Genomic DNA, 14,175 nt, shown 5'->3' with positions numbered 1-14,175 from the left:
TATGTGCGTGCATTGTCTTGTATGTATCTAACACACAGCCATCTTGTGACTAAGCGTACTACGCGAATAAAACGGCATTGACATTTTACTTTACCCTACACTGAAAGTAAGACGTTTGTTATCTCTCGCACGTAACGAAAAATGATAAGCTGCAAAATATGAACACATTCAAGTGTTCAAGTTGCAAATACGCGTTCAGTCAACTGCGCCATTTGGAATTCTGGCCAGTAACAAATGACCATCGTCGCCTCAAAAAAAGAACCATTAAAATTTAAATAAAACAAAAAACGAACGCAATAAATCACGTCATCTCTGTCCGCATTAACTCTTTACTTTTTAACTCTTTTTAAAAGCCTCAAAACGTGGGTCGCGGCGATGCAGATGTCGAAACAGCTGTTCCTATGACCGTCACGTTCACGAATCTGGCTGTGTTTGTACTACGGGCTTTGCTCGTTAAATTTTTATTGCCACAAGGTCGCCACTTTATGGTCTATTCTTAACAGTTATTGTTCGCGTACAAACTTTTTTACAACTAACACCAATCACTTTACAACGGTAGAGTTACGATTGACAGTGATTAGGCCTTAATTGTTAATGATACTATAAAACGTCTTTATAAGCTCGGAAAGTGTTATTATAATCTGTTTTGTTTGGATGCTTACTCAGTGTGTAATGTTCGGATGATACAGGTTTATTAAAGCTGTTACACACGTTGATCACATGCGTTTTATGTGTTATAAATTCATTTTCAAACAAATCCAGCTTACAATGCGGGTAAGGCGTGGTTTACATTTGCGATAAGATTTCACTGTTAGATAAATAACGATACCGGTAATTTATGTATCGAACTATCGACTCGTCTAAAAGTATTGGACGAGACGCCTTATCACAGATAGATGAAAAAATCGAAAGAACGTTTCTTGATAAAATAGATACGACTAATCATTGATTTTGAAAAATGTTGACAGAAACATGAACAAGATACAGCAGAAAATATAAAACCAGATTTATCGAGCTAATTGAGACTAACCTTGTTGATCAGGAAAGCCGGTTAGAACCAGAAATATGTGGGTATCATCTTTCATTGCGTAGTCCTTGTGGGCCTATCAGTCAGCTAAGAGCACGCATCCATTTCAACCTATTTAGTGCTCTGGCTAAAGCAGAATGTGCAGAGTTATAAATAACGAAATGCGATGCAAACACATGTAAAGAGGCCCTTTATCAACAAGAATAAACCACTGAGAATGATATTCTTCAGCTTAGAGACGTCGACGAAGAAGATACTGTTGGTTTAGATGTCATAGCACATGTAGACTATTTTTGTATCAAAATCGCACTTACTTTTGCAAAAGTAACCATAGCATTACTATGTATTTAAAATTTTAGCTAGATGTGCGTGTCTGTAGATTTAAATATCATCTTTAGGGTGGATTCTACCAAACAAGAGTAAATATTAATCTCAGAATAAATCGTCAGTTTTGACATATTTCCCATACTGAAACTGTCAATATACCAGTTATACCATTAGTTATTCTCGGATAAAAGTTGGGTTGAATCGGGCCTTATTCAAGACTATAATTAAGAACTACTACTAACTACTTTCAGGAGCATGCTTAATAACACATTTTAGACAGTGCTATAGTAATAGCTAATACTGTTACAGTTTTGACTTGACACATTCTGAGATAGTTGATTTGGCTGTAATTAAAGAGACAGTGTTTTAGTCAAAACAGTTTTATAGGACAGGTTTGTTGATTACAGTTTCGGCAAGCGATAAGATTTGTAAAAGATTGGGACTATCGTCTGTATGTTCTTTTGATATACGGCTTTCTTCCGCTCTAATTATTATTATTAGGCCTTATTCAAGACTATAATTAAGAACTACTACTAACTACTTTCAGGAGCATGCTTAATAACACATTTTAGACAGCGCTATAGTAATAGCTAATACTGTTACAGTTTTGACTTGACACATTCTGAGATAGTTGATTTGGCTGTAATTAAAGAGACAGTGTTTTAGTCAAAACAGTTTTATAGGACAGGTTTGTTGATTACAGTTTCGGCAAGCGATAAGATTTGTAAAAGATTGGGACTATCGTCTGTATGTTCTTTTGATATACGGCTTTCTTCCGCTCTAATGTCGCTTATCTCTACTCTGCAGAATGTACTCCAAGCCGCCCATTCCTTGATGTTTTGATGTAGTCCAAGCTACATCAGCTAGAAAACAATCTTCACCATCGTACTGCCAAATCAGACCCGGTCATTTGGTCGCCCGAATGACAACAAACGTTGTTATGACTGCGATTTCGGCAGTATCGGCTTTCTTAGAACGGTCGAACGTAATAAAGTAATTTAAGGTTTGCAAAACAATGGCAGCGTTCTGAGCTTGTTTAAAAGCTCAAAAGCTTTCGACGCTTGATTTAAAACCCTTTGACGTACCGTATTTAATTTTGTAAACAACGGGCACAAAGGGACGTTGTTACGAAAAAGGATTTGCACAACCATTGCCGTGTGCCTTTGTTTGTGACGTTTTGGGAATCACGCAAATGTGAAAGTTGATTGGCAGTTTTTAGTGATCTTTCAGTCACAGAAAGGCCATTAAAAAACCTTATCGTAAGTTTTACCCTTTTAAAAGAAGTTACACCCTAATTTAGCCTGATGAGTACCTATAACATAATACGAACAATATGATTGTAGTATTTGCAGTAGTTATTCTTAAACTCTGCTGAAACTTTATAAATTAAAATAGGTTTTTATCTTATGATGATGCAAAATAGTCGTCAAACGAGGTTTTTGCATCGATTGTGATTTTAAAATTACAAATGAAGTAGTAATAAAGTTTTAATTCTCATTCCTTACATCATATAGTAGCATCAATAAAGAATCAACATAAGTGTTAGAATCAGAAAAATAAATTAAAAAATGAAATAAAATTTTGTACAGAACCTTTAAAAGTGTTGTACAAACTTTGCAATTTTTTTTTACCTTAATGTCATTGGTTTCGTGACATTGACCCAAAATTCCTTTTGTGTTAGAGAAAGTTTGTGTTCATTGCGAATTTTAAACCCTTTTCGCTACTTTTTGCAGATAAAGAAACTCAAAGGCCATTGAGTGTTTTGTTTTTATTGTCATTTTGTTTTTTGCAATAAACAAGTTTGCAAAAAAGTGACGAACAATTTCGACAGGTAGCATTGTTTTGTTTGTGATTTCAACGCCATTTTTTTCTAAGATGGTAATAGAGTGTTTTAACAAATTCTTTTTACTCTTTCTTTATGGAGATAAAGAACGTACGTTTGAGATAAAAATAAGTAAATCCATTTAACTCTTTCTAAATATTTTGGGTTATTTTCTAACGTTATTTAGTTAGTTACTTTGTATGTAGATTCTTACAAGAATCGACTAAAAATGGAAGTAAAGTAAGTATGAATTAAAATGGATTGACTTACTTTATAATAAAATTTTGTTTGCAAGTTTTCAACAAAGCAATGTCAAAGGAACCATTGCAACAAAACCGTAGGAAGGCCTTATTCATAATCATAATCTATGTTTTACACACATCCTGTTATTTTTTCTTTTACCAATCTTATTTTGGTGTAAAATAAAAAAAAGTTCTTAATAAGAGGATGTATGTAAGTTTTTTAAATATACTTAAAACTAAAAGAAAATAAACTTGAAACGATAAATACCATTGAACTCACCGCAGACCACGCGGTCGAAGGGGCTCATCCAATCTGGAAACGGAAAATCTATTATCAATCGTATTGAAAGTTCTTTCAATCGGCCGGGGCATGCACACAAGTAAAAACATATCTTATCTACTGATAAATAGCGTACATTTTCACAATCTAAGTGTAGTCAACTGTGAAACCAAACATCGTTCTAAAATCAAAGCTATTGTTTGAAGTTGAAAGACAGCAGATAGATGTCGTCTCTCTTTAGATGAATTTCAAAACTTGTATCAATTTTGTAACAGTGATGTACCACGTTCTTATAACACTGCAATTGTTATAAAAACGACCTTATATGTTACAAATTCGTTACGAACTTAAGTTTGTGGGAGTGAACTACATTATAGTGAGGGTTCTTTGTGCATAACAATTCAACAACTTCTAAAAGTAGTGTGACTCTAAGATAGTAATTTCATCTTTTAAAACCAAAATAGGTATATGGTGATTGGTGGTACTATTAAAGTATTTTTTACTAATTAACTGCTAAGCTAAAAAAATAGTGTTTTAACTGTTTTAACCATTAAATAAGTTGCGGTTGTGGGTGGACGATTTTACCGCAAAAAGAAACTATGTATGTAGATAAGCTAGTTAAAATAATGAGTTAAAATACATGCATAAGTAGAAACAGAACAATAATTGTTTAACTAAAACACAGTACAATTGAAATACAATGTAAACACAATAAAGAAACAATAAAAGCTAATGCATGCAAGCTAGAGATCTTCTCACAGGCAGTATGTAGACCCGTATTACAAAACGATACCCAGCTTGATGATTTACATTGTTGTATTGGAGTTAGGATTGGATTTGTGCTGTTTTAAGGTTATTTATTATTAAGGTTACCTACTATGGATTTCACATCTAGCTCAAATTATCAAAATTAAAGATTTTTTCAATAAATATAGCTCTAAAATAGGTAGAGTTCTTCAACTTCAAACTTATATTTAAAAATCAAATAGTATCTGCCCGCTATGTATTTTCTTTTTCAGAAACAAAAATGCTATTGTGAATTTCAAAGTATTCAGTAATTTTTAAATGCCAATGATGATTGCCAATGATTTACTAAGTAAATAAATATTTTTCTTATAAAAAGGCTCTACTTTTTATAATTTACAAAAGTAACAATCGATCATTGACATTATTTTTAGGATTATAAATGTCATTCTCATGAGTTCCATTCCACGACTAGAATTAAAAGTCATCCAGAGTTTTTCAGATGACTGGGTAATGTGTAGTGATACGGGCCTGAGAAATGTTTCGAATGCAATCGGCGGTTAATTACCTTTTATAGTCATTATGTCAGTTTTACGAGCACAGCATCTTAACTGCATTTATCAATTAAAAATCGATTTCAGTTTTTGCCATTCATTAGAACAATGTGAGTAAGTCTTATTCGTGTCTTGGTTGGAGTTAGTTTTGTTGTAAAGGTATATTCACATTAGTATGAGCCGCGCTCAGGTCATAATTGTTGTGTGGGGCATAAGACATTTGTATGGGACAGCGTGGAAGAGGTTCGAACGCACCGGCTTGTGATACCCCACGTACGCTAAGTACGTTTATTTAAAAAATAAAAAGTCTTTGTTCAGATTTTTCGGCTCTTATGCCTAAAGAAGCATTCTTGAGGCTTGAGGTTGCTTTGCACCAACTTACTTGAACCGTATAATACAATCATACCGTACAATAACCGGTGTTTTTTTAATGGAATTTGACAAATTTTTGACGTTTGTTAAAGTTAAAGTAAGATGGTGCAACTCAGCCTAAGTACTTAAAACAGGTATGATTACTTGTGCATTGCAGTACACTTTAGGAGTATATTTATCACTAGCTGACCCGGCGAACTTCGTACCGCCTTAGCGTAGAGATTTTCTTTATATTTTTTTCCGTAAAAACCTTGTACAGAGTATTAGAAAACTACAAAAAAAATCAGCCAAATCGGTCAAGCCTTTTTCATGTTATGTCGTGACAACGGAAAACGGGTTTCATTTTTATATTATAGATTAAAAAGAGAAACATACGTGATAAAGCCGTTGCTCTGAATGTTTTATGCTTGAGAACTGATAAAAATAAAACAACGTCGATTCGAATCCGCGACGAGATAAAAAAAATACATCAAAGTACAGGTTACGTTCCGAAATAAATTATGTAGAGACTATATCGATATTTTTAATTGATTCAATTTTTTGTTTGTTACAAATGAGTGAGGCAAAAACTGCCTACTGTTAATAATATTTTATTGTGGTACTTTATTAAAAAGTTGTACTATTAGTATCACTTTTAACTTTAAGATGTTCAATATAAAATATCTTTAATCAAATGAGTTATTGAAGAGATTAGTATTTTGGATATATTTTAGTTAAAAGATCTACTTATTAATCAAATGAAAGTAAGAAAAGTTGTGAGAAAGGTGTATTCAAACATGTGGTAACACATACCTACCTACTATTATACTTAGTAAGACAATGGAAATAACGTCTCGATTTAGTAGATCATAAATACATCTGTAACTTTCTCAGTTTGTGTCTTTTTAAACAAAAAATATCACCGAATTCTCTTTATGTAGGTACGAATTTATCAAAAAACATTCATTATAAACGAAACGATCAATTAAAATGTATCAGTTACTCCAGTTTTTACCAGGCCCTAATGACTTTTACCGATCGGAAACATTTAAGCTGTCTTATTCGAGTGCAATCGTTAATTACACGGAAATCGATTCGAACATAAATTCGATTATCGAATAAGGTACAATATATCGAAGCGTTCGAAGTTCGAACGGCGGGAAGATAAATACAGTTAGAAAAGAAAAAAATCAAATGTAATTTAACCCTCAAATGGAAAGGTTGAGTTTTGTTTTATCAACCTCGTATGTCACCAAGATAATGTTATTTTTGAGCCTGATTTTTTTATTTTTCAAATGAAACAATCTATCTTTTTAGCGCTATATACTCGTACCTACGTGCATTTGTAGTTAAATGTAAAATAAACTGTTTTACTTTTAAATATCAGTTTTAAAATATCTTTTAATTTACTCAATAAGTATAATGTAAGTAAACTAATGTCATGTTTATATATTTTTTTATTTATTATTTTGATAATAATTAATTACTTAGACTGATTTAAATGTTTACCAGCTTAAATCCAAGGCCAACATTTGATTAATTAGCCCAATAATCATAAATATCAAATACACATTAACGGACTAATTAATAAAGCACTACAATCGATAGGCAGAGCCAGAGGCGAGTAAGTCCAAAGAGCGCGCTCTCTGATTGGCTGCACGCGCCGCCATGTTTGTTTGGCGCATGCGCGCGGCGCACACATGTGCCCGCGTGTACACAATACACACGTGAATGGCATTATACAAGCGTAACAACAACATCAAACATATCTAACTACCCACAAGTTAAACTATTTTTAATTACAACTCTCAAGTAAAACTCTACCTAGAGATGCAATACCCTGTTTGTTTACATAACCAATAGAATGTTTTAAAGTTTTGTCTGTTAAAAATCAAAAAGCACTCGATGCCTTGTAATGATATTGTGGAGTATCAATAAACCATTTCGCGCCAAACGCTATATTGTATTTATTTTTCCAACCGATACTGAAAAGCAAGTGAAAACAAAACAGTTTATACCGAACTATTTTAGTTTGAAGCTAGCGTATCGCGTTCCTTTCTTTATATCTTAGTAATACTAAAAACATCCATTGAATCGGAGCAAACTTCATTCAAACTAACTTTTTAGTGGTGTTTGAACGTAATACGCTGTTATACTGTCAAATTGTAGTAGAATGTAGCGCGTTACGGCGTATAAATGTCTGCTTACTGACAAGTCCGCCATTTTAATTTTGGTTGCGCTCGCGCAGCACCTGCCGCGATATTTCTGTCTCGCCCGAGACGGATTCCTGTCTCGATCGACCCGGACATTTTTATAACCGTACATTAGCAACAAATCACGGGAATGGCCGGTTTTTAAATAAAAACAAGCCGGTTATAGGCCATTTTATATAATTTTACTGAGCTACGACACTGTTAAGAGGCTCACGGCTTTGATTATGAACGTTTTTTACATGTCAACGTAATTGATTGCGGGCATGTGCCAGCGGGGCCGGCGTAGTCTAAAATCATTTTGATTCATTCTCTTGTTCAATGTGGCTCCAGAGTTATTTTTGTAAACATGACATTTGTCTATTTTCTGCTACAGTCCCACAACATTGATTCACATGCCTAAATTCCGGTTGATAACATAGTTACTTCTGTGTATTAGTTATACTCAAATAAACTGCATCTTTATTTATCTAATATGCTAATGTACCTAATTTCATTATGTAGTACATGAATACTTATCAGTTTAGCCTTGATCAAAATAGGTAATTTAACACATAATAAAATTATTTTTATTTTATAAATAACATAGTAAGTAAATACATATTGTTAAAGCGTTGTATTGATGGTACATAAAAGAAAGATTTTCTAGGTATAGAAAAGATAGAAATAATAGACCGAATTTAAAGCCCCTAATAAGCATAGAATTATTCATTAACACGAGGAAAAAAATTGATGTATGTTTCTATTTGACATTCAAAGTGGTTTTCAATGTGACATTAATTAAGATTATTATTGTCTTTTTAACGTTTTGTTCATTAAAATATGTGTCGAATATGAGGAAGCAATTTGTTATTCTTAAATCATTTAAAATGTAAAAGGGTTAATTTTAAATTACCTTTTGCTTTATAACTACTCTACATTTACAGGTGCCTACGAGTATATCGATTCCTTTTAAAATAATTATGTGAATAAAGGTTTTTTTCTATTAAATTTAAATGTACTAAAGTGAAACTCTTAGATAAAATATAGGTAATTGGTAATTTATTTTTGTATGAAATAACTACATACTTTAGTAACCAAAAGCTTACACATCTGCTAATAGTATTGTACTTGAAATTTTAATTGATATTTACAATACAATAAAATATTTACATAATAATTAGTCAATAAACTTCTAACCATTAAAACTGTAGTAAACAGTATGTATAAATTTTTAATACATAATAATATTTATTTGAAACTCATTTGACTTTATGCTGGTTAAAGTTATTTACTTAGTTAAAGGTAAATAAATAAGTAGGTAATGTAGAGTACGTGTTTTACTAATTACATAGAATGTTTACACAAAGTTTGGGTGAATCTATTTCGGTCTTTAAATAATAAACTGTAGCAACTCAAAAAATCAGTTTTTCTAGCTCTTATTTTAATAAATCTTATCAATATTATTTTATTAATTATGTCGGTTTATAATAGAATCTTAAAGAGTTGTATCAACAAAGACCAGAGACAAGTGCTTGCCAATGAGACAGCTAATATAAAAATTATCGTGCCATTGTATTCAAGGCGTATACAGGCTGTTTGAGTTTTATGGTTGCCGTATTTGGGTACTAAGTGGACCTCACAACAAGACTATAATGTTATCTAGGCGATCTAGGTCTAGGAAATGTAGTTGTTGGCCTAGGTTAGGATTTGCATAACAAAAATATTTATATTCCAAAAGAAATTAGTTAAATTGAAGTGTTTATAGTCCTTTACCATTGGTAGGCGTGGCACAATGCCAAAAAAGTATTTAGAAACATAATTACATCTGTAATTGATTTATTTAATTATTTTAAAATTTGATGTAATTATCACAATTAAATAATTAGCTTTCGTTATGTATTATAATTATTTTAATGATCCATAGCAAATAAATTACCAATATAAATTGTTCTAATGGTCGCAGTAAATTAAAATTAATTGTTTTAGTTGTATTGAAATTGCAAAATTAATATTTATTGTTTTAATTACTCAAATGTCGCGGTTCCATACATTATAGTAATAAAAGAGTAATTAAGCAGTTTATTAAACATTTGATTGCGTTATAATTACTATAGTAATTAGTTTTTATGCGTATAATTATTTTTAGTTGGTATTAAATTTTTAAAATATTTTTTTTTTGATAAATGTTGATAGTTGAAGCTTTTAAAATTGGAGACGTCTATAAATATTGGAAAAAGAATCTGTTATGATCTTTATTATTGTCAATTAACCATTTTAATATAAAGCTGTGCACCTCATAAAACACTTTATAAAAAAGTCTCAAATAAAATAATATATTTTTCAGTTAATAAATACTAAAAAATGTGTATTCTTGTAAAATAATACATAGGCTCTACTATTGAATACAAAACGACATTGTAAACGGCATATAATGACACAATGTCAATAAAAATAATAATGGCCAGTTTTATTGCATTTATACTGCCCCAGCTGAAATATTTTATTGTTATATAAATGATTGACGGTCATTAAACGAGTTTAATTAGCAATAAACGTGTTGATGAACAGTTCTGATTGGAATATTTTCGGAAATGATCATCTTTTCAATTATGTACTTACGTGTACATAAATGTATTTTTGAAACATTGAACAAAATTTGTTACTACTTATTCAAGCACGTTTTCTACATAATAAACAAAAGCCGAAATAAAAAATGCGTGACACAAAATTTAATCGCGTCTTGTAATTAGCAAAATCATTGTCAACGTATTAAGAGGACAAAGTCTAACTAAACTAAAAGCTAATGGGGCGAAATAATATCACGATAGGCACTAAAATAATCAAAAAAGTATTCAAGCGACATTTTTTTCGCAGATCGGAATGGCGGCATGCAAGGAGTGGAGCATTTACCAGTGATTGACATCCACGGGTAGCGGGGAATGTCTGGCAGCGGCTGCGCTGGAGGCTGGGAGCAGGCGGCGCCCATCGCGTCCACGGTGGCCGCCGACGCTGCTGAAGCCGCCGCAGCTTGCTGGTAGAACTGGGCAGCCGCTGCCATGCTTGCGGAAGCCGCTGACACTGCCGCTCCTCCATTGTGCTGGCCCAAAGCGTAGTTCACCATCGGGTCCGCGCCCATCGCAGCAGGGTAGCGGCAGCTCTTGTCATCCGCCGCCGACAATCCTCCGCCCGAGAACGGCACCGAGCCTCCGAACTGCTGGTGGTGCGACACGTAGGGGTACATCCTTGCCGGCGCCCCCGGCGACGCGGATGATGAAGATGATGACCGCTGCGGGCTGCCAGCGCCCGGCGAGCCCGCGCCCAGCGCCGCCGCTCCCAGCCCGCCCGACAGCGACGACGACAGCGACGTCGACAGCGACGACGACAGCGACGACGACAACGACGCCTCTATCGGCGACGCCCCAGCACCCGCGAACAAATTCTGATGGTGGAACTGCTGGTGGTACTTTGGGAGCATGCTATCGATGATGAACTTGGAACTCATCGCTCGGCGACGCGGCGCGCGACGGTCGCCTCGCGGGAGATGCGTTTATCGCCGGCGATTCGGATCGATTCTCGCGCGTGCACCTCTACTATGGCCGCGGATCGTTTATGGCCCGCGTATGAGGCTCTACGACTCCGAATTCCCCGTCGTGGCGAGCGTTACCGCTGCCGCGCGCCGATCGCGAGACGGCGAAACCAACCACGTGCGTGCGAGCGGGACGCACGCAACGCGAGGGGCCACCCGCCGGAACCCTCTCCGTCTCATTAATTCCTACCTGCGTGGCTTATATTAGAAAGAGATAAAAGCTATTCGCTAACGACCATTCCGACGGCCATTGTTTGTAATGGCGCCGAGCCCCGCGCCCCCCGCGGCCTCCTCGTCTACGCCAATAGTGATCCGGTGCAGAACATTCACCGCCAATCACAAACCATTCCGGCATTTCTAGCTGTCAAAGTGAATGGCTTTAAGCGAAATTGCAGCATTAGTTAACATTAAATTTGTGATTCCGTATTGTTTCGTATTAATTTCGAAACGCATGTAATGAAATTAAAATAAGCCTAAAGCCTTGTAATTTACTACAATATGGTAGTTAACGTTTGGCATGGACGTTTTATGTTTTATATTTTCACAATAACAATATTGTTTTGAAGTAACAACAATATCACTTAAATATTGGTCAACTAAAATTATTTTTGTTGAATGTTTGAAATATTTTTATATTTTTTTATTCAAAACATATTTGATTACCAGTTGGTCGAATTGCTGACTATTAATTTAAATGAGTGACTATTATTTTCACATAGTACTCAAGTCTAAAAAAATTATAAATAATAAATCTCACTATGGATTATCATAAAAGGTTGCAATTTAGATTAAATCACGAACATTTTATAAAAAAATGCTTTATGGATTTTCGAAAATCTTTGTTTCTCAATGCAATTTTATCAAACACAGAAGAATATTGTAAATAGATTGGCTAATTTATAAATAAAGGAATCACACATAAATATATGTACGTACCTACATATTGTTTTTTTTATTATTATTCCTGTTAATAATGTCATGAATAAATATAAGCTTTTTCAACACTGCAAATCAGATTTTAATTGGAATGATAATATAGCCAAAGCTTTAAATAATAATCATGTATTTTGAATTGTTATTCAAGTATAAAATGAAATATTAAAGTCCAAAAGATAGTATGTGTGTATTAAAATTATTTAATTTCCCATGAACTTTCATATGAAAATAATGGTTTGTTTATCATGCATTTTCACTCGCAAGTAACAAGTAATAAAACCAATTTTATGAATTGCACCAGTTTGTGTTACGCCGGCCACGTGGACCGACTGAGATCTGCGCGCCCTCTCGCACAGTAAATGCCATCTCTCTCGCCCGTTTCATTCATCTTTACAAGTCGTAACCGCAGCGAGCACATGTGCAATAACAATCTTTACAGCTATAAAAATAAAACCGTTTATTGCGTGAGAAGTTTGTTTATTTATTACGTTTATGATTGCTACCTGCTTTTAGTGCATGGTTTTTATAGAGTTTAGTTGCCTTTTCAGCTTTATCAGGTCGGTGGTACGACTGTGTGACACTGGAGCATTGCATAAGTATAGGGTTTATGTTGTTATTGCAATGTTTATGTCGTAAACGTATGGAATTCCGATATGGACAGTAAGGGGTCATTTATTTTACGATAGAGGTATTTTTTATTGTTTTATAATTGATTTTTGGCCGTTAACCGGGGTCAGCGGAGCATCCAATCTTAATAATTGAGATGAACTCTACTGTAATATCGAGACAATGTTTTAAAAACATTAATCTATTTTTTTTTCATTTTTTTTTGTCATTATCTTGACCATTTGGAAATTTTCATATTTTATCTATAGTAAATAAATAAAAATTGAATAAGTCGAGTAATAAAATAATATTCAAACATAAATAATTTATCGATGAAATAAGAATGTCTTAGTAAGTCTATAATTTTTTTTTTAATTCTAATAAGACGAAAATATGGTACACATCTCCAAGCAAGTTTTATTTTATCCTATTGGAATATAATTTTTAGTATTCCGGTGAATATTGGAATGTGACTCTACATTTTTATTATTGGTTAGATATTGAATTAAGTATTGACACTTTTCAATAATGTAATATTTTAAAATGTTTACATAAATTGAATGATTTCGTATACGTATACAATAAAAATATGGCACCTAACGCATTTAAATTACTAAATAGAGTGATATTAATTAACAAATAATTAAAATTTTATTTAAATGAACTGTTTAACATGACCTGTTTTTGTCAATTAATATAAATTAGAACTTAAATCTTATAAGATACATTCCAACCAATAGGAAAAATAAATTATACGTCATAGAGAGAAAAGACATTAGATGTCAGTTATTAAAAACATAACAGGAAACCTGTTTCTGAATTTTCCTTATTGGTAGAGTCATTTAAATGTCATTTTATTGAAAAGTTATGGCAATTAAATGTAAATAATTTAATTTTAAATTTTTTAAAACATTAAAATTATTTGAAAATTTCATATGAATTTGATTTCATTACATTCTTATAGGAACAATCCTACAAATTAGATAAAACAAACTTGATTTTAAAGTGTAAACTGGTTGACCAGTTTTCCTGTTCACACAAACATTTTAAGTGCTTCTTTCACCACTTACTGATAAAGCTATCTGCAGCTGAAATGGTTGATAAATCGTTACATGAGCTGACTTTTTTATGATTTTGTCATACATTGTTACATGCCAAAGATTTAGGACTAAAGCCCGTATTCACAAACCTCATAGTAAAAGTCTCACAGTGCGCGTGGACGCACAGGATGACACACAAACCAATCATCATCATTATCATCATCTCAGCCATAGGACGTCCACTGCTGAACATAGGCCTCCCTCAATGCTTTCCATGTTGCCCGGTTGGTAGCGGCCTGCGTCCAGTGCCTTCCTGCTACCTTTATGATGTCGTCGGTCCACCTTGTGGGTATCACGAACCAATCACAGAGCTCTATTCAACGCTGTGCGTTCGATTTGCTCCTTACTTAAGCAAGCATAGTTTGTGAATACGGGCGTTAGGACTTAAAGTCTGAAGGCTTTCGCGCC

The 14,175-nt window shown here is 33.7% G+C and overlaps 1 protein-coding gene across 2 annotated transcripts in view; it reads right to left on the bottom strand.

The window, feature by feature from the left end:
* LOC135076926 (homeobox protein abdominal-A homolog) overlaps positions 1-11,173 on the bottom strand; it is a 44,030-nt gene extending 32,857 nt beyond the window's left edge. Inside the window, exons 1-2 of one of the 2 annotated variants that reach the window (XM_063971443.1) lie at positions 10,450-11,173; positions 3,687-3,746 (exon numbers count right to left, since the gene is read on the bottom strand). In XM_063971443.1, coding sequence (XP_063827513.1) covers positions 3,687-3,746; positions 10,450-11,041 — 652 coding nt within the window. In that variant the 5' untranslated portion in view covers positions 11,042-11,173. The remainder of the gene's footprint in view (positions 1-3,686; positions 3,747-10,449) is intronic. The other variant, XM_063971444.1, reaches the window with a different exon arrangement.
* Between the last annotated feature and the right edge of the window lie 3,002 nt (positions 11,174-14,175).

The sequence above is a fragment of the Ostrinia nubilalis genome, chromosome 12 (genome assembly GCF_963855985.1).
Source record: "Ostrinia nubilalis chromosome 12, ilOstNubi1.1, whole genome shotgun sequence".
Lineage (NCBI taxonomy): Eukaryota > Metazoa > Arthropoda > Insecta > Lepidoptera > Crambidae > Ostrinia > Ostrinia nubilalis.
This window is presented reverse-complemented; position numbering and strand designations above follow the sequence as displayed.